The sequence below is a fragment of the Pteropus vampyrus genome, unplaced genomic scaffold, assembly GCF_000151845.1.
Source record: "Pteropus vampyrus isolate Shadow unplaced genomic scaffold, Pvam_2.0 Scaffold1, whole genome shotgun sequence".
NCBI classification, from domain to species: Eukaryota; Metazoa; Chordata; class Mammalia; order Chiroptera; family Pteropodidae; genus Pteropus; species Pteropus vampyrus.
Window position 1 is genome coordinate 33,451,627 of NW_011888782.1, and position 20,070 is coordinate 33,471,696.

At 35.9% G+C, this 20,070-nt stretch overlaps 1 protein-coding gene across 1 annotated transcript in view; it reads right to left on the reverse strand.

The window, feature by feature from the left end:
• Window positions 1-1,758: 1,758 nt before the first annotated feature.
• NECTIN3 (nectin cell adhesion molecule 3) overlaps window positions 1,759-20,070 on the reverse strand; it is an 86,616-nt gene continuing 68,304 nt past the window's right edge. Inside the window, exons 8-9 of the mRNA XM_023526588.1 lie at window positions 4,236-4,298; window positions 1,759-3,419 (exon numbers count right to left, since the gene is read on the reverse strand). Coding sequence (XP_023382356.1) covers window positions 3,240-3,419; window positions 4,236-4,298 — 243 coding nt within the window. The 3' untranslated portion in view covers window positions 1,759-3,239. The remainder of the gene's footprint in view (window positions 3,420-4,235; window positions 4,299-20,070) is intronic.

Consider the following 20,070-nt stretch of genomic DNA (forward strand, 5'->3'; position numbering starts at 1 on the left):
AGAATTAAAAAGAAAGACAAAATAGTACATTTTGGACTACTATGAAAGAGGACTTAGGAAATCATTTTCAAAGATGGATAAAGAAACTGTACCATCCCTATGAATAAACAAGACCATAAAAATTAATGAGGGAACCAGTTAATTTAGTTTACAGCACATTTCTTTAGTATTTACTGTGGGCATGTCACAGTGACGCTGAGCACAGGTAAGAATTTTATATGACATGCCCCAAGAAGCATGGACTTCTTCAAATTCAGAACACATAAGAAGGCCAGGGAGAGGGGAACCCTCATAGAAGACAGAACAAATCACTGTCATTTAAGAATTAATCTAAATTCTTATCCCATTATGTCAGACCAATCCTAAGTTGGTATAGCTGCTTTATTTTAGCAGGGTCTGCAAAGAACCTGGTTATCTGCTACTGCAGCAACAGTGTACACTCCCGGAGCTTGGACAGCCTACAAAATAGGTAATAAAGACTGTGTGTTTAAGATGGAACATGCACACTTCCCCTTGATATGCAAAGCTGCAGCTATAAGTGGATAAGTGTTCTGGGATTTATTTCTGTTTCAGTGTATTTCAGTAAACCAGAGAGTATCTAGTATCAACTGTGTCTCATATCCTTAAGCCTCACCCATCGACCTTTAAGAGTCTAATTTCCAAATTTAAATGGTCATCGTCAAGTAGTCTAGGCTCCAAATTTAGAGATTGACAGGCTAATTTTGGATGGTATATTTCGGTTGAGGGGGCTGGTCGATCAAACTCTTTTAAAACCTCTTTCTATTCCACTCAGTATTTAAAGAAAACAGATGGGATGCACCAGGACAAGCAATTATACAGCTTACATGACCCATGCAAGGGGCAAACAGCTGGAACATCTACCAATTTGTTAAAGAAATATCATAGCCGACAGAGAGGCAAAGAAGATTCTGAACTAGCTGGCTGTGAGGGAGGTATCTATATCCTGAAATGTCTTTTCCATAATTAATGATATTAAAAATGCAATAGTAGGTTCATCTTGATAGGGAAGTTGTTAAAGACCGGTCAAAGGGCTCCTGAAACCCAGTGCTTCCAAACCTCTTTCCCCAGGGCAAATGCAGATGTCTCTACTCCCCGCTAGGTCCTGGGTACACTTTTGTGACACTAATTCAACAACCTGCTTCCCAGCAGGACCCCAGAAACCATCCTCAATGTGTAAGACATTTTTAAAGCTTTCTAAAGGAGGTGATGCACCACCGTATCTCCTTCTCTGTAACATCCAATATTTATAAAACACTTCCCTGTCAAGGAGAGCTCTGAACAGTCATCTTCCTATTGGAAAACAATTGCAAGGATTCCTACATCTTCAGTTACACTAACTCAACGATGGGATTCCAAATAATAAAGTTAAATACTTTCTTTCTGCGCCGGCATGCTACAAATGGCAGCAAACTCTAGCTCTGAGGTAGCACAGTGATACATCAATGAGGGTCCTTGGAATTTACCCTTTGACCCTATCTAAGGAGCACCTTTTAAATTGCTAATAGCCCAGCTAAGGCACTGAATTAAAATTTAAGCATCTTTTCTCCCAGAATCATTTGTCACCCAGGTAATGGAGGTGGTGTATCACAACTGTAGAATAACTAGATAATTTTTCTGACAAAGTATGGAAACTAAGAAAAGGAAACAAACACACAAGCAAGAACTAGAGCCAGTACAACACGAATCATAATGTATCTTTGGTACCCATTAGAAATCTGTTAATATTCTCCCGTCCCCTTGAAGCTTAGGTTAGAAATGTGTACTGTTCTATAGTGCTTATGCCACTCTCTCCTAATATATGACGTCTGTAGTGGTTTTTTTTTTTTTTTCCACATCTGTGACATATCTCTAATCTTCCAGAATGCATAGTAAAACAATGCTTACCTTAAGATATGAGAGAGGGTAGTCGACATCTGTACCTGTGTTCCCTCCTCTGCTCACCCCACTCTCATTACTACCTTGAATCTCAGTGAGGAAAAGTTGTCAAAGGGAAGTGAGAAAACTCAAGACAGACACTGGCAGGCAGCATAGTAGTATAAGATACACTGGTAAGTCAGTCATTGTATTTGCGTTTTTTTCTTTTAGCATCTCTTTATTCTTGTTGACTAGGTAACGCAGGAGAGCGGGGATCAAGGACAAAACGTAGGGTTAGCACATATGCCACAATGAAGTGGCTTTTTTCTGTTGTTGTTTTCAAATTTTCCACCTGGCTTTTAAGAGCAAGAGTTATCTCATGGTGATTTTCCAGCTTTTCTGAGGTAGATAAAACATGGACGATAGTAGTCTGAAGAACGCAGAGGGTAGCTAAAGCCTGTGTGGATGGGATTACTTTGAAAGAAATTTCAGTAGTGAAAGCTGAGCCTGTCATGTACAATACCACAGAAAAGAGGGAAAAGGCTCAAGGCTGTCCACCATTTAGGCAGGGTTTTTAGAATTTAATAGGTGGAAAATAGGATAACCTGGCTAGCAAAGAACAGAACTGTGGGGACAATGACAGAGCAAAAGGAGAACAGAGCAATGTACTTAGTTGGCATTCTGCTGATCAGACTAGACAGATATGTTGACTAGGCAAGAAATATGTATCCTCGGGACCTTAGTGAATCAAGAAGTAACATATATGACAGTATCACAAGAGTCTAAAACCAACAGGCTTGAAGGTTTAAGCTGCCCTTGTTTTCTGGATAAAGAACAAATTTTGCCTGTGTCCTCAGGCCTTTTATTTGTACACAGGTATTGTAATTGTAGTAAGCATGTCAGGAAAAGCCAAATCTCAACGAAATAATTAGTGAAATGGATTTTGAACTTGTTTTTCTGCCCTTTTGAGTTCTAGATGAACAAGCTGGCTTGCTAGAGACCCAGTGAGGTTAACAGTCCCAGTTGGGGCCTTTCTTTTTGGAGAATCACTGCTGTCATCACAGGCAGATGCTCTACTTTTAAATGAACATGCTATTGTAGGCCAAATGTTAGTAGTTAAACACCATCCTCACAGAAACGCACAAAGCTATAGTCAAATTCACAAACACAGCTGGTGGTGAAGAAACTCTTAATGAAGGAAAGAACTTCGTTATCGGCTCCAAGTCATTCATCATGACTTCCAATATACTTACTTAGACTGAGATTGTTTTACACGAGAGAATAAAATAATAACTATTGACCTTGCTTTCTCTCCCCAATCTAAGAATAATATTTGTTAGAACACCCGTGGAAAATGAGGAAAATCACACGTAATGTTCCCGCGGGTTGATGTAGGCTCTCTCGGGGTCGTTGTTTTGACGATGTTTGCCAGGGCTCCGGTCTTGGTAGCACATCTGATTGTAAAGTGGGTACATCTGCTGAATCCCATCTTCCCTCACTGGGTTCTCATCTTCATAGTCAAATCTCCTGCTATTTAGTCCATTCTAAAAATTCAAACATTGCTTACATTAGCAGACAGCTGTTAGCATTTTTCTAGCACTTTGGTGAAAATAGGAAAGAACAGAATTCGTGACAACCTGTCTCTGATTGCTTATCTCACAAACTATTGAATGGCAGGTTAAAAGTCAAGGAATTATCATTTTTCAGTCATTTGTTGCTTTTAATACCTGAATAAGAGTGGTGGAAATTCCTAAATAAATTGTGACTAATTAATGGGAACTACAGTCAGTTTCAGGTTTTAAAATCTGGAATGAGTATTATCAATTACAGTAAACTGGAGAAGAATAGGCTGGAAATTTCAGGAGTCCCTCATGGCTTACGCTTGGAATGAGTGCATGAGATATAGAGAGAATTAAATCAAACAACAAAACCAAACCAAAACAAAACGAAAAATGAAAACCCAAAAGAAAACTCAGAATTCAGCACTGGAGAGTTAGAGAAGAGACACAGCAAAATGAACTGGTGTTTGAAACAGCTGAGAATAAGAAGCACTATCAGACATATTCTCGTCTTTTCTTCCTTGCTTGACTTTGGGTCACTGCTGATACTATAAAATACTTCCCTCCCCTGCATGCTCTGGTATCTTTGGTACTGATCCCTCTACTCGGTTATTGGTTTCATAAAACTTGATTACTTCTAAGAAGGATAAGCAAACTTAAGAACTTTATAAAATCATACCACAGATGCTCAGATAGTAAAGAGGTGAATAAAATGAAATTTCATAGAAATCAAATGATGTTTTAATAGGCATGGTGGCCACGAGCTCCACTGGGGCCCAGAAATAGGATAGCGTTACTCACAGAGTGCTGGAGACCGCCAACCTCTCTTTCTTTGAACTGAGTCTGCAAAGGCAAGTGTTCGGTCTAGAGAAAGAAGAAAGAAACAGGCATGCCCTTTAAAACATACGGTAACACAGATCAATCAAGACAACTAAGACTTCTATTTTTAAAAGAGCCAATCATGTCTAGTGAAATGTCTGCCAACTGAGCAAAACGTTCCAGACGAGAACAGGAGAAATACATTTCTTGAGAGTCTGTCTGTCCGTTCTCTCTCTCTCTCTCTCTCCCCTCCCCTCCCTCCTTCCCTTCCTCTTCTTCTCCCTCCTAGCTCCAGATTTCCTCTGGAAAGAAAAAAATATCTGCTGCAGAAGCTTTCAGGCAAACTTGTTTAAATCTTATTTCAAGGAGGAATCAGCAGAGAAAGTCTCTTGCCTTTTCTCAGTGGAAGACTCTGCTATTTTGAATGAACTAAAAGTGGTTTCAGGTGCTAATGAACAGTTATTTTTGTCCTTATCGCTATGTGTTTTATATAGTCAACCTTCTCCTCCTGCTGCTACTCCCTGTCCCCCAGCCCCACCCAGCTCATACCCTAAAGAGGATCTTTCTCAGCTGCCCTTTGGCTTATAAACGCATACTTACCCTTCAGTCTCCAGGTTAATCTTCCTCTTTTCAGGGATGCCTAGTACTAAGCCCCCAGGCATAGACAGCCAGTCTCCTTTCTGTGCTTTCCTATTGTATATTATCACAATTATTTGTCTCCATCACTAGATTGAGCGTGCTGGTTGGAGTATTTTATAAACGTTTTATTTAATCTTTATAGTAATTCTATAAAACCTTACATTTTACAAGTGACTAAAACTGAGGCTCAGAGTGATTAAGTTATCTCCAGTCACATACCTGAGAAGTGATGGATTGTGATTCAAACATGGATTCGTCTGATGCCGAATCCTATATTCTTATATCCCCTGCTTCTAGCTCAGTGCCTGGACAATAGATGTTTAATAAATATAACAAAAGAATGCCTGAAAATCCCAGCATGTAGGCGTATATATCAATATGCTCTCCATTTTACTACCTTTCTTACACTGTCCTTCTGATCTGGAAGGTCTGTCCCTTAGTCTCTGGTATTTGAAATACTTCCCATCCATCTTGGCCTGACTACAGTCTTTTTTTTCTTCCTACATGGCTTTTCCACATTGCCCATCAAAGTTAATTTTTCTACTCCCACTTTTCCTATTGTTCTTGTTTATGCCTCTATTAGAACACACATCGCGATCCATCTGTTTTATAGTTCCTGATATCTGTATCTTTCAGGCCCAGTAAACACTGAGCCTTTCTTGGCCATTCTCCTCCATCCTGACACCCTAGCCTGTGGTTCTGCAATTAGAAGTCAACAGTTAACCAATGAATTTAATGAAATTGAAACTACCAAATCTTGATATCCCACATCAAGGTTATCCAAATTATAAATTATCTGTGACAAATTCATTCTCCCTGGTATTCTGCATGATTCCGCTGGTTAGTGCTTTCCACATGACCAGGTGACGTTGACAGTATACAAGTCTAAGGCTAGGCCAGCTTCACGGACGAGTGACCATTCACACAGGACCTAGCTTACTAGGCTCCCACTTTGGGGTTTAATGCTCTGTGGTTGTCATCTTAGATTTATTACTTTCATTGTGAGTATGTTTTGTAAGTGGTCTAATGGGACAACGGAACATGCTTCAGGGACTTGTATTCTCAGCTCAAGGATGTCCTGCCTCTTGCTGCTTGTTTTGATTTAGTGCTGGGCCACCATGCCCCAACCCTGGTGTCCAGCTCCTCCTTTCCATTCCTCCCCAGACTTCCTCCTCCCTTTCCCTGTTCAGTGACTGCCAATGCCCTCTGCCCCAGAAGGGGCCTGATCACTAGCACAGAGAAGGTAGGGGTCAGGAGTGCATGGCCCTCTGCATCATGCTACATCTGGCAGGTGGTTGGAGGACATGCCTCATAAGGGCAAGCCTCTTACTTACCCCTGATCTAGGTACCTAGTCTTGCCATCTTGACATTCTTAACTTTAAAACAAGGGGTCCTGCATTTTCACTTTGCTATGAGCCTCACAAATTATGTAGCTAGTCCTGGACCAAGGAATATGGCTCAGAAAGAAAAAAAAAAACCTAAAATTAAAATTAGCATTTTCTTTTATTCGCTGTTTTAGATTATCCCTGTTGCTGTTTTCTTTCCATTAATACAGGTAATTGAGAAATGAATCTACATCACTGCTGTATCTGATTAGATGCTTCTCTGTAGAAAAAGCAAGTGCCTTTATCCCACTGGAGGCAGTGTATGGAAAGCAGGGGTATAGTCAATACTGAAAGAGATCACATCCTCAGAATACAGTGATTATGACCTCAAGAGTTCAAGAGAAGACTTGGCTGGAATATGTGCTAGTCTATGTTATGCTATAAAATTCCAAATGGTAAATGTAGCATGACCAGAAAATAAATTATCATTCACACTTTCCTGAAAACTCTGAGTAAGATTTGCATTTCGTCATTACCAAGGAAACACAGTAACAACCTTTAAGTCCATAGAAACCAGTATTCATGAAGGATACAGTGGAAGGCGTAGTCACCAGTATTAATTTAACAGCATTTGGGGTATTATGGAGTCGGAAAGATCTATTCTGTTACAATACAGAGAGATTTCAAAGAGCCATGACTAATAATAGCATTGCTTTCTTTTACTCATGATACAACGCATAAAACTAGCCAGAAGTGGTACATTTGACAATAAAAGACAAGACAATAAAAGAAAGAGTTCCTAGACCTAATCAGGAAAAAATGGTGTCTGGGCTCTACAATGTTCACATGTACTAACTGAACAATAAGCAAATGCCTAAGTTCCTCTTCTCCATCCAATACTGTAAACCTCCGTCCATAAATTACTATATCTCACATGAGCCTATGAATTTTGAAATTGTAATACAATATTTAATCAAATTGTTTACATAGACAGGAGCCCCCCCACACATACACTTAGGAATCGAGAGCTGTAGAAAAGCATGTTGTGCTCGTCTATATTGTTTGGCCATCCAATTTCTTACAAGAGACATAAGGAACTTAATTTAATTTAGTGGTGGGTGGGTCTATGCATTCTCTTTCTGCTAGTCCACAAACTACTTGAAATGTTGCATATTCTGATTTTTTAAAAAAATGAATAACCACAGTATATAGAAACATGTATAACACCTCACATATTTTTGGTGCTTAATATATAGGCAATGAATTAATCTGTAATACTTTAACTGATACATGGTATATATCATTTTATTATTCTTGCATTTTTTTTTCTTCTTAGAATGCCTTGGGCTACTCTAAATCTATAATACATATTTCAGTTTCTGTACTTGCACGTATGTACTATCTTGCAGCAATTTCTATTGAACTACAGCCCATATTCGCTTTCCCGATTTACTAAAGTCATGCAGACTTTCATTCCTGGCTTCGAATGTGCTAAGAACACTAGTTTTTCAAGTTTTATTATATGGTATTTTAATAAATATTTTACTTTCCCTGGCTCAAGAAATAAGCCCAAATCTTCACTTTTTACTATGTATTATATTTAAACCTGTTTCCATCTAGACAATATTTTAAAATTCCATAAAGAGAGTTTTTGGATTTTTTTAAAGGTTTATTTTCAGTAATGACAGAACCAAGATTTCAAGTTGCTATTGTCAGGAGGTCTACAATAACTCTGAATACTCTGCTTGCTCTGGCAGTGTCCATTTGGATTCATTATTCCCACTACCAAATCTGAGTCCTGTTGGTCTTCTATCTTGTTTCATAATTTCATCTTAAGAGAGAAATGAAAAGATAAAACTTCGACATCTTAAATTCTAACAGGCTTTTATCTCTCAAAACTTCAACTTGACAAGATACCTAAAACTCATTACCTGTGGAAGGACCATCCATATTCCCTCAGTTCCTACAAGTGAAGATATACTACGTACCCTACAACATCACACCTATGCGTAATTGGTTTTCCCTCCACTGCTACCTTCCCAGTTTAAGCATTTGCTAAGCTTCCCTGTCACATTCTTGGGTAATTTTACACTGCCACACCAAACATAACTAAATATTTTAATGTACACTCACTAATTTTTATGAAACCAGAGAATCCCAGATTATAGGTTATATGAAGAATGCATGAATGATAAGTATATTACTTAATTACTTTGATTCTGCTGAAATCTAAGAGCTACAGCAGATTACTGTACATTGCCCTCTTATATCTGTCAAGAATCTCTGAATCCTAGATAATACCACATTCTCATAAATCTTTCCTTTTTAGTTTGCCTCTATTTATGCTTTCGTTATTCTCTTTATTCCACTGGTGACCAGGGGAATCATGTCTCTTTATTTCCCCTGCATCAGAATTTCAGGTTAATATCTAGGATTCACATTGAAATTACCTTCCAGTGGGCTCTAAATAAAGGTTTCTGGAATTGCTGGGTCACAGGACACCTCGTCATTTTCCATGAGCTGCATCCTTGTTCCATGATCTGCATTGTCCTTCTGCTCTATTTTCTACAAGATGCTCTGCATCTGTCGGCATTCGTTCTCTCTTCCAAGTATGCCTCCACAAAGCTTTTAAAAGAGTTTCATCCTATCAATATATCTTGTCCTAATGCTTTGTCCTTATATTGACGAGTGCTATATTTTTACTTTTGCTTCCAGTCATGATGGAGAACTAATATCAGACTAGTACTCCTGCCATAGATTACTAGAAAACTGGATAAAATACACGAAACAAGAGTTTTCAAACACTAAACAACTGTGTTGCACAACACTGGAATCTCAGAGAATGAACACACACACACACACACACACACACACACACACAAATTCTGTGACAGCCCTGATTTCTCTGCTGATTTGAGAAGAGGAAAACTCCAAGAAGAGCACAAGAAGGGTCTTACTATGCTGAGGAAGTATGAGTTCAGCATTCAGGCAAGCTGAGGTGGCATGTTCCATGGGACAGGGTACCAAAGTGAAGGAAAATCCTCATACAACATACGAGACATTAAGGAGATACCCCAGGGTCACGCATTTGGAGTAAGAATAAAGTAGCTCTAGAGAACAGACCATTCTAGTCAACTTAACAAATCTTAAAGACAAGCTTCCAAAAATCAAGTTGATCTTAAAGTAAATTAACTGACTTCCAGAAAAAAACTCAATTCTTATTAAGGAATGATAGTAAAATTAAAATAATCCACAATATAAGATCCACAATGCCCAGCATCTATTTTTTTAAAATTAAGTTTATTGGGGTAACATTGGCTAATACAATTATATAATTTTCAGGTGTATATTATAACAGCATCCATTTTAAATGTAGTAATCATGAAAAAAATAATGAAGAAAAAAATTATAGAAATAAACCCAGAAATGACAAATATGTATAATGAATTAGTAGATAAGAACTTTAAAATAGCTATTGTAAATATGTCTAAGGATACAAAGGAAAACATAAACATAATATGAGAATTGAAAACTATGAAAAAGAACCAAAGAAAACTTCTAGAGCTAAAAAAATATAGTATCTAAAACGAAAAAGTCATATGGCCCTAACAGACACTGCAAAAGAAAAGATCGGTGTATTTAAAGACAGAAACTATCCATACAAAGAACAAAAGGGAAAAAAATTAAATACAATCTTAGTAATCTGTGGGATAATATCAAGAACTCTACCATTTGTGTAACTGAAATCACAGAAGGAAGACAAAAAAATATTTGAAGAATTGTGACCAATGAAAAAACAAATCAAATGAGAATTCTATATCCCACGAAAATGTTCAAAAATGAAGATAAAATAAAAAAAAAAATTCAGATAAACAAAAGCTAACAGAAGTTGTAAGAATGTTACATAAAAGTTGTTCAGGTTGGAAAAAAACATTGATTCCATACGAAACTTCATCAATTTAAAAAAAGTTTTAAAAGATACATTATAGTCCAAATAATAATAAGAATGCCCTGTCAAATTTATAACATAAATAAAAATATATAAGAATAATAAGAAAGGGAGAGAGGAAATTGAAGTATCTGTTAAAGTTCTTACATGATACATAAAGTAGTATAATGTTATATATTAAGGTAGATAATGATAAAAGTGCACTTGCTGAACCCCAGAGAAATCACCAAAACAAGTAAAACCTAAGAGGTATAGTTAATAATTCAATAGAAGAGATTTAAAAAGTACTAAAAATACTCAGTTAATTTAAAAGACAGGAAACGAGGAAAAAAGGAACAAAAAACTGATGCGACAAACAGAAAACAAATAACGAGATGGTGAACTTAAGCTCAACCATAGCAATAAATATATTAAATAAGAATAGAGTAAACATAGCAACTAAAGTCAGAGATTTTCAGAGTGGCCATAAAAGCAATACTAAACTAGATGTTATCTACGTGAAATGTATTACAAATATAAAGACATAGATAGGTTAAAAGTAAGAAGATGGATAAACTCGTACCATGAAAACATGAATAATAAAAAAAATTAAAAACTGGAACGGGTATATTAATATCAGACAAAGTAAGTTCAGAATAAGAAAAATTACCTTTATAATAAAGAAGGATCAACATATCAACATGACATAACAATATTAAATGTGTATGTACTCAATAACAGCTACAAAAATACATGAATAACAAGAGACTTGAGAAGACAAATAGATACATTCACAAATATAGTTAGAATTAACACTCCCCTCTCAGTAATTAAAGGAAATGTAAAATCAAAATCACTAGGCATCCCTATGTTCATGGCAGCACAATTTACAATAGCCAAGACATGGAAGCAACCTAAATGCCCATCAACGGATGACTGGATAAAGAAGTTATGGTTCACATATACAATGGAATATTACTCAGCCATTAAAAAAAAAAAAATGAAATCCTACCATTTGCAATGAAATGAATGGACCTAGACATTATTATGCTGAGTAACACAAGTTAGACAGAGAAAGATAAATACCATGTGATTTTATTTATATGAAGAAGCTAAGGAACAAACAGAACAAACTAATCAAACACAGTCTCACAAATATAAAGGACAATTTGGTGACGAAGAGGGGAGGGATTTGGAAGACTGAGAGAATGGGGTGAAGGGTTAAAGAAGTACAAAGTAGTAGTTGATAGATATCGTGGGGATAGGAAGCACGGCACAGGGAATGTAGTTAGCATTAATGTAATGGCTAGGTGGAGAGCCAGAGGAGAGAAAGTGTAATTAAGGGATCGTTTCATGAATTATACAAATGTCTAACTAATGTACTATACACTTGAAACTAATAAAATTTTTTAAAATTTAAAAAAATATTAACAACGCAAAAAAAGTAAAGAACAGGTTTTTTTTAAAGAAATCAGAGTGTACAGATAAAATAAAAAAATTAAAATTCTGTCTCCTCCCCCTCCCTCAAAAGAAATCATTATGTATAAAGAAAACTTGAAAAATACTATCACCCAATGTGACCTGACATTTATAGAATACTATATATTTAACCATAACAGCATATACATTTGTTTTTGTGCACATGGAATAGTCAGTAAGATAGACCTTATGCTGGGTAATAAAAGAACCACAATATATTTCAAAGAATTAAAATCCTATAGATATGTTTTCTAATTAAAACAGAATTAGTAAGAAATTAATAACAAAACATTTCAAAAACTCCAAAATGTTTGGAAATCAAACAATATACTTTATAAATAACTCAATGGTCAAAGAAGAAATAACAAGAGAAGCTAGAAACTATTTTTAATTTAATGATAAAGAAATCATAACATACCAAACTTTGAGGGATTTCAAAGAATTGCTTACGGAAAAATTAATAGCTTTAAATGCCTGTATTAGAAGAGAAGATTTCAAATTAAGGATCCAAGCTTCTTCTTTAAGAAGGTGAAAAAAGAAGAGCAAATTAAGTCCAGAAAAAGGAGAAAGAAATAATAAAGTAAAAAAATCAATAGACAAATATTGAACAAAATTAACAAAACCAAAGGTTGGTTCTTTAAAAAGATTAATAAAATTGAAAAACACTCAATAAGAAAAAGAAAATTCAAAGTAATATCAAAATGAAAATGGTGACATTATTACTGTTCTCATGTGCATAAAAGGATAAAAAAAGACGTGTTATGAACAATGTGATGTCAACTAATTCTGTCAACCTAGATGAAATGGACAAATGTCTTGAAAGACACAATTAAAATCTTTTCCACAGAGAAACTCCAGGCCCAGGTAGAATCACTGGTAGTAGAGTCTATTTAACATTTAAAGGACTAATACTACCCTTAAATTCTGCGAATGAAAGAGAACACTTTGGAAATCTTTTTAAAAGACTAACCTCACTCTGATTACCAAAACTGGACAAAAATATTACAAAAAAGAGAAGTTGAAGATTTTTAGTCATAGTATCTCAAATCTTAAACCAAAATAGCCCTCCACAGTTAAATGAATAAACAAATTATGGTGAATTCATAAAATGGGATACTACTCAGCAGTAAAAGAAAATGTATTCATACAACATGAATTGCAAAAACATTATGCTGAGCAAAAGAAATTGGATACAAAAGAGCACACTGATTCTCTTTATGTGAAGTTCTTTTAAAAAGGCATAACTAACAAATTGTGATAGAAACCACATTAGTGGCTGCCTGAGGCATGAGGTGTGTGTGGGGGAGGATGGCAGTGGTGGAGGGTGAAACAAAAAATTTTACAGGAGATAGGAATGTTCTTGATTGGGGTAGTGGTTACATCAATGCATACATTTGACAAAGCTTATCTAACTGTATACCTAAAGTAGGGCATATATTATGTAAATTATATCTCAATAAAGTTGAATTTTTTAAAAAAACTGTACCTTTCCATTTTATCATAGTTATTCCATTTTGGAGGAGCATGTGTGTAGGAGGAGGTGAAGTAGAATGAGTAGTCACTGACAGTCCAGAATCTGGCATGATAAAAGTATGCAGTAAATTCTCAATAGTCTGTAAGAGATTGCCCTTGATACAGGAGTTTCTCAGTTATATTATCCAATTACCTATTTGTGTTCTAGTGACTGAGGTCTTAATCTATAGAGATGATTTTATGTTAAAGAAGTTAACACATACAGGAATGGCTATCATACATAACTCACAAAGTATGGATTCTTCAAGACCTAAAGGATATTATATTCCAATCTATTAAGTACCTCTCTGAATGAATTTACAAAACAGTATTAAAACTGTGAACCAAAGGTCAATTTCCCTTTCACTTTTTTTTTTAATAGTTGTGAGAGTGGCTGACCATGTTGCATGAGCAACTATAAAGATTGTGTTTTATTAACACACAATTTACAGCATTAATTAGGTACTTGTTTAATGAGATACATAATTTACTGTTCTTCGCGATAATTACCCATAAGGGTAAGCTATTCACATGAATGTCTTATTTTTATAGTAGACCCTTGGCATCCACAGATTTAACATTGCTGGTTTTAATCATTCATGAGTGAATTTAAAAAGGTTATGACAGATAGTAATTTGTAATTTTGTTGAGACAAATCTGAATCAAGACCTAGGAGGTTTTTGTAATGGGATAATTATTTTGCTAGTTAATGAGCTTAGCAACTGCTCAATATCCATCTTTTAATGTGTCTTTATTATTCTCAAGTTTCTGAGTTTAAAAAAGATAGGGGTATTTAGTAATGCAGGGTTTCTCAAAATCCTGTGAAGTATACTCTATGAATGTCAAAAGGGGTACTGTACTATTAATCGATGATTTTATTTTAAATTTAGAAGTGTTTCCTTATTTTTTAGTTAATTCTTAGTTCTCTAGTATCTACAATCAATCATGATGGATGCAGATTGCCTCTATACATTGTACAAGTTAAATGTATAAAGTCTGTCTGATCTTATTTCCCAAGACTTGAGATTGCTCGCTTACAACTCCTCTTTCACAATGTCCGGAAAGTAAGGTTCATTTTTACCTTCTGTCTATACAGTCCATCCTATGAATCCTTTCCTGTTGACCCCTAAAGCACTGACAGGAAGATTCCTCCAAACCTCGCCTGGTGCCAACACAGTGTAGATGCTCAAAAAACACTTATTGATGTACTATCCCTGCACAGGATCTGTTCTGACTTCTCAGTCAGTAGGCTCCATAAAGGTCTTGGATGCTAGAACATGTTGGATGCTAGAACACAATTTATAATATAGTTCTAGATGGACTAGAAATCTTGGGGTCTGAATTTCTAACTTCAAGGACCATATATTTCTCCTACTCCCTGCCCCTTAAGACAGGCATTGTACAAGATGATTTAGATGTGCTCACATTCTTATATGATCTCTTTGAGGTAATTTTATCATTGTCCCCATAATAAAGATGAGGAAACTAAGGATTGGAGAGATTAAGTTAACATTCCCAAATTCACAGAGCTAAGATTCCAATTTATGTTTATGTAATTCCAAAATCTCTGTCTTGAACCATCATACAAGACTGCCTATCTTGAGTATATCCAGTCTCTTCCTAATTCAATTGCAGAAAGGGACTGAAAAGGAGGAAGACAATGAGCATTTGAAAGGAGAAAGGGCACAAAACTGAGGGGAAAGACATGATGCTCAGTACTTGCCAGCTTTGCCACCTGCTCTTGGGTTACCTTCCTTTCAACTGCTCAAATAAAACTATGGCCTAAGTTACTTCATCTCCTGTTGGGCTCCAGCCTCAACTAAAGGAAAACAAATACAAGGCTATTCTTGACAGTTTGAGACTCTCAGCATTTTTGTTTGTTGTTGTTGTTGTTGTTATTGTTTGCCATCTGCCCCAGCCCATGGTCATTTGTTGCAGGATAATACTTTAAACAGATGAATATTGGATATTTTATCCTACAAGGTAGCCTTGGATTTTTCTCAAGCCATCACAGAATTGTAACAGCTTAGATATTGTTGAAAATGTTGTCTTATCCAAAAGGAAGTCAGTATCACTTCTTATCATTGGTAAACAAATTTCATTACTTCTACTGAGTATACATTCTGGATTTTAATTTTTCAAAGTGAAATTTGATATGACACATTTTAATGAAATTTCTTATCTTGGTTTTGGTCTCACTTAATCCTTACATTAAAATATACAATAAAGTGATACTTCACCTAAATTATAATATGTATGCAAAGCAAAGTATCTAATTAAAGCAGACAGATGATAAAGGTGATGAAAAATTATCTGTGGGCAAACTAGACATCCACATACAATGCTAAGATGTCCCCAATCATAAATCCTACTCATTTCCAGGGCACTAAACAAATGATCTATATATTCATATGAACTATTTTCATTAACTAATAAATACTTGCACATTTTAACATCAGACTGCTATGCTGTCCTTGCCAGAATGGGCATCTCTGCTCTTCAACCCTTTGCCCAAATGCTATACCAGATTACCTACTCACACCATTTTATCTCCAAAATTGCCCATAAGGTAAATCTTCAATTCAGATATGTTAATGTCATTTCACCCACACCCCCCAAACACACTCAAAAGAGATGTTAATTGCCTCTTCTGTATCAGGTACAGTATTGTACCCTAAGCCACTGATCGCAGAAATATTATCCATCATACTGCAATATACTACCTTGTAAAAAGGTATGTTTTCAGAGACAAAATGACATCAATCATCCCATTTCTGGCTTAGTTGTGGAATGGTCAAAAATTTTCCATGCTAAAATAAAATCCAAACTCTAATTCCTCTCTAGAAACCATTAATATGAGCCTTCTCAAATCTCTTAAGTTCCTTAACTCATGGCACTGGAAAAAGATACTCTGGTAAGAATTTCTGTGTGGTAATAATTTATGCCATTCTTAGCAAAAAGCAATAATAATAATAAAAGAAAAAACTAAAACGAGTCTGCTAAAATCTTCAATACTGAACCATTTTAGACTGTGAAACAAAAGGCAGTATACTAAATGTAGGACATCACTACCATTATATCCCTTCCTATTTAAAGGTCAGATAATACGGGAATCATTTTCCTACCAACAGTCTACTTTTTTTTATTAAAGATGTAACTAAAAGAGAGGAAATAAAATATGGAAAGGTCTTTATCTGTTTGCTTAATGATTACTATCCCATAAACCAAATAAGGAATCTCTCAAACATATTTAATTAATAATTACATGTATATTTTCTCTGGGGTCTTAAATTTAATTGAATGGTATTTTTCTCCATTTCCTGAAAGGAAAAAGGAAAATATAGTTAACACACTGTGTCTCTTTCTGAAGGAAGATAATCTAATAACAGTAAAGACAGTGGAACAGAAAAGAGAAATCACCCACTATGGAAAGCTAATATTAATCTTCAGGGACACGAAATTTGTAAATATAAAACCCAAAGTAGGCAGTTTTCTTTGAATTAGAGAAGTAACTGTAATCCTAGTTTGGCATTTTCCGTATACAGACACTAAAGTCATAAGCAACCTGCATAAAGTCATCTTGAGCTGGAATCCAAGCTCATGAGTTAAACACAACCAGGCACATCAGTGATTAGCATGAAAGATCACAGCACCAGTAGTGGTTTGAGGAGTTCAGTGAAGCAAAGGATGCAGAAGGAGGGGAATCTTCCATGAAGACAAGTTGCTTAGCTAGTAAAATGAGTCAAGGGTCTTTTTATGTCTTTGACTTAATCTACAGTGGCAGTATGGAATGTTTACTTACTGATATACTCTTACTAGATGCTACTCTCACATGAGGCAAGAAATATGGCTTGCTAAAAGTAAACGACAGTTAAAATAGCATTTTATCATCATGTACACATGATTAAAATGGGCGAACAGAGCTTGGCTATTTTCTATTAGCCTCGAGAATAGGCTAACGACTACAAATAATAGGTTATCTACTTAGTGTGGAATTCATAAATACCCTTGAAAGATGATATCCCTTCACTTGATGGTGAAAGTTGCCACTCTATTACGACATGAGCATTTCCATTGTTTAAAACAAAGAACTAAATGTGGACTTTGGGAGAAACAGTAGAGGGTACTGTTTAAGTCAAATTTAAAAATATTAACACAAAAAGTATTGAATTTAATTACATATTAACAGTGTTTAAGGTGACATAAATTATCTACTCCTTGCCCAGGCTGGAGTGGCCCAAGGCTGTGGGCAACTCTGGTTGAAAGTGATCATACCTACAGAGGCCTCCTTGGGAGCCATCAAAAGGAGTTGCTGAAGCAGCAGCAGTCCTTTCCTCAGTCCCATGTAGTTGGTTAGTTCAGACGTAATGTTTATAAGAAGTGCCATCATGGTTGGAATATCTGGCTTGAGATCTGATGGGAATTTTGCTTCTGCTGTCTAAGGGAACTGAGCTCTACAGAGGTGAACTTAAGTTTTTTCTAAATGAACTGGAAATTAAGTCTGTCCTCTGAGTTAACCTCATTATTAGTAATACTCTAATAATGGGGATGCAAAAAACCTTAGGGGCTCCTGCTCTCCAATCTTGTTTCATGTGGCTTATTTTTCAGTTAAACAACAAAACAAGGCAGTTTTAATGCAACTTCCTTAAAAGTGGGAAGCCTGTCTTATGGTTTTATTTTTTCTTTTCTATCACAGTACCCAGCATACTGTAGGTATATAACCACCTGGTGCTCGGATCTGATTATATGCCCAAATCATGCAGATCCACAATTTCTTATCTGAAACTTTTAGGAATCGTTGCATTTTGGAATTTAGAATTTTTAAGATTTTTAGAAGAGTGATAGGTACTTATTCTATATGTTTATAAGACATCTCCAACAGGGTCTAGTAGAGAACCCCATAATCAAGCATAAACATATTTCTGCAGTGGAAAATATGAGTATCCACATTAAGTGAAGATAGTAATGACTACATATAATTTCAAGAGAGTTAGCAGTTCAGGTCAGATATTTTGGTGCAAAATGAGTTTGGAAAAAACTTTAGGTGCTGAGAGATATTTGAAAATGTAGGTAACAGATTACAGACCTATAATACGTACCACAGGAATGACAAGAGGTAAGAAGCTAGAGCAATCAAGATAAGCTATGGAGAGGTGGAGATTAAACCATATTAGTGGAAACCCAGATGTCATTGGTGAGATGGGAGAACTCATGTGACCACACTGAGGATACTGGGCTGAGTATGGTGTGGTACTATCACAGAGTGCCAGACTTGGCGTCCCAAGCCCCACGTGCAACGTGGTGAAAGCAAGCCTGATAATCTGACCAATGACAATGATGATGATAATGAACATGGCTAGGTCCTCAAAGTGCAGAAGAATCCAGCATTTTACTACCAAAAAGAAGCAACAGAAAAAGGAAAATGAGAGAAGGCAGAAAACACCAATAGACATATAGACCTAAGTCAAGTCTGCAGATTCTGCAAGCATATACAAAAAGAGAATAAGAGGAAAAAACAATACATGTAGTTCACATGCTTCATAAAAGGTTTATGGAACAGAGTTATATTTGTCTGTGAGAAGGAAAACAGCAGAGATTATTACTACAGATTGAGTTAAATCGTAAGAACAATCACATTCTATCCAGGATTTTGGAACATAGATTTTTCAAAAGCACAATGAAAGGAGAAAGAAATACCAGTTCAATTGTAGGAGGGAGTATATTATAGGGACAAGCTAATCTTGAAGAGAAGACAAAAGACTATAAAATCCCCGGGTAGTGAGTGATCAGCATATGTTACAGACATTTAACCAATGTGAGGTTGGGAAGGAGGAGTACAAGGGATAGGGCTGCTATGTCCTGAAATAAAAAGTGGGTAAGAGTTTATGGGACCCCCCAAAATGATAAAAGTGAATCAGAGTTGAATCAAGGAATTCTGATTGAAAGCATCATGCATTATTACAGGTAAAAGATCCAGAAGAAGCAGAACTTGTGCAAGTCCTGAATAATGACAAGATGCAACAAAATAGGAGGGGTTAAATGTTATCACATGGAGGAAAACACTGCTGTTCATGTGAAGATGAGGAGCAGCTGGAGGTTCAGAAACAAACCTTCCTCGTTCGCAGAGATGAAGCATGTCATACTAAAGAAGAGGGGCATGCACTTGGAAGAGGAGTCATGTTTTCCTAACAGGCCAGAATGGGTAACACATCAAAGAGAGCGAGCACCATCTGTGTATTAAAGGAAAAGACATAATGTTTGCTTTTGATTGTAGCCTGGTTTGTTTCTTTTTTTTGTTGTTTTTTAATGTTGCATTTCTATGTAATTTGCCTAGAAGAGAGGAGAGAAAGAACATATTTAATGTAAGTAGATTCGAAAGCTGCACAAATTATCTATCAGTTTCCCTCCAAAGGAGTTGAGCATGTTTTGCTGGAATCTCATTTTTAGCTTAAAAGGATTTGGAGAAACTTAGCAATACAGGTAGAACAGATAAAGGTTCTTAGAAAGACTTGTACAGGATTTCTAAGTAAGTCTAGGTGCTCTACAGTGTTCAGAGAACACATGAGGCCTCTAACAAATGGGCACGGTAAACGGCACATCAAAGAAACCGGCCAACAGGAAAAATATCCTTCTGATAACAATTTGTGGCTGGAGAATCCTCTTGTAGATATTATGGCACCATAAGGATGAAAGTTTTACTGCTTAGCATGTTCAATAACTGAATGTAGAGACTCACTTTAATTTTCTTCTTCTGAAGTCAATTTTGAATACTATACCGTCTTACATTTAGTATGGTTTTGGGAAACATAAATTTTTAAAAATGAATGTGTAAGGAAGCTAGGTAATACAAATTTATTTTCTGTGACAGAATTCAGGCTAACTTTAGATTCTTTAAATGTGTGTAAGTTAGACAGAAAGGATCTTGTTTTTATTT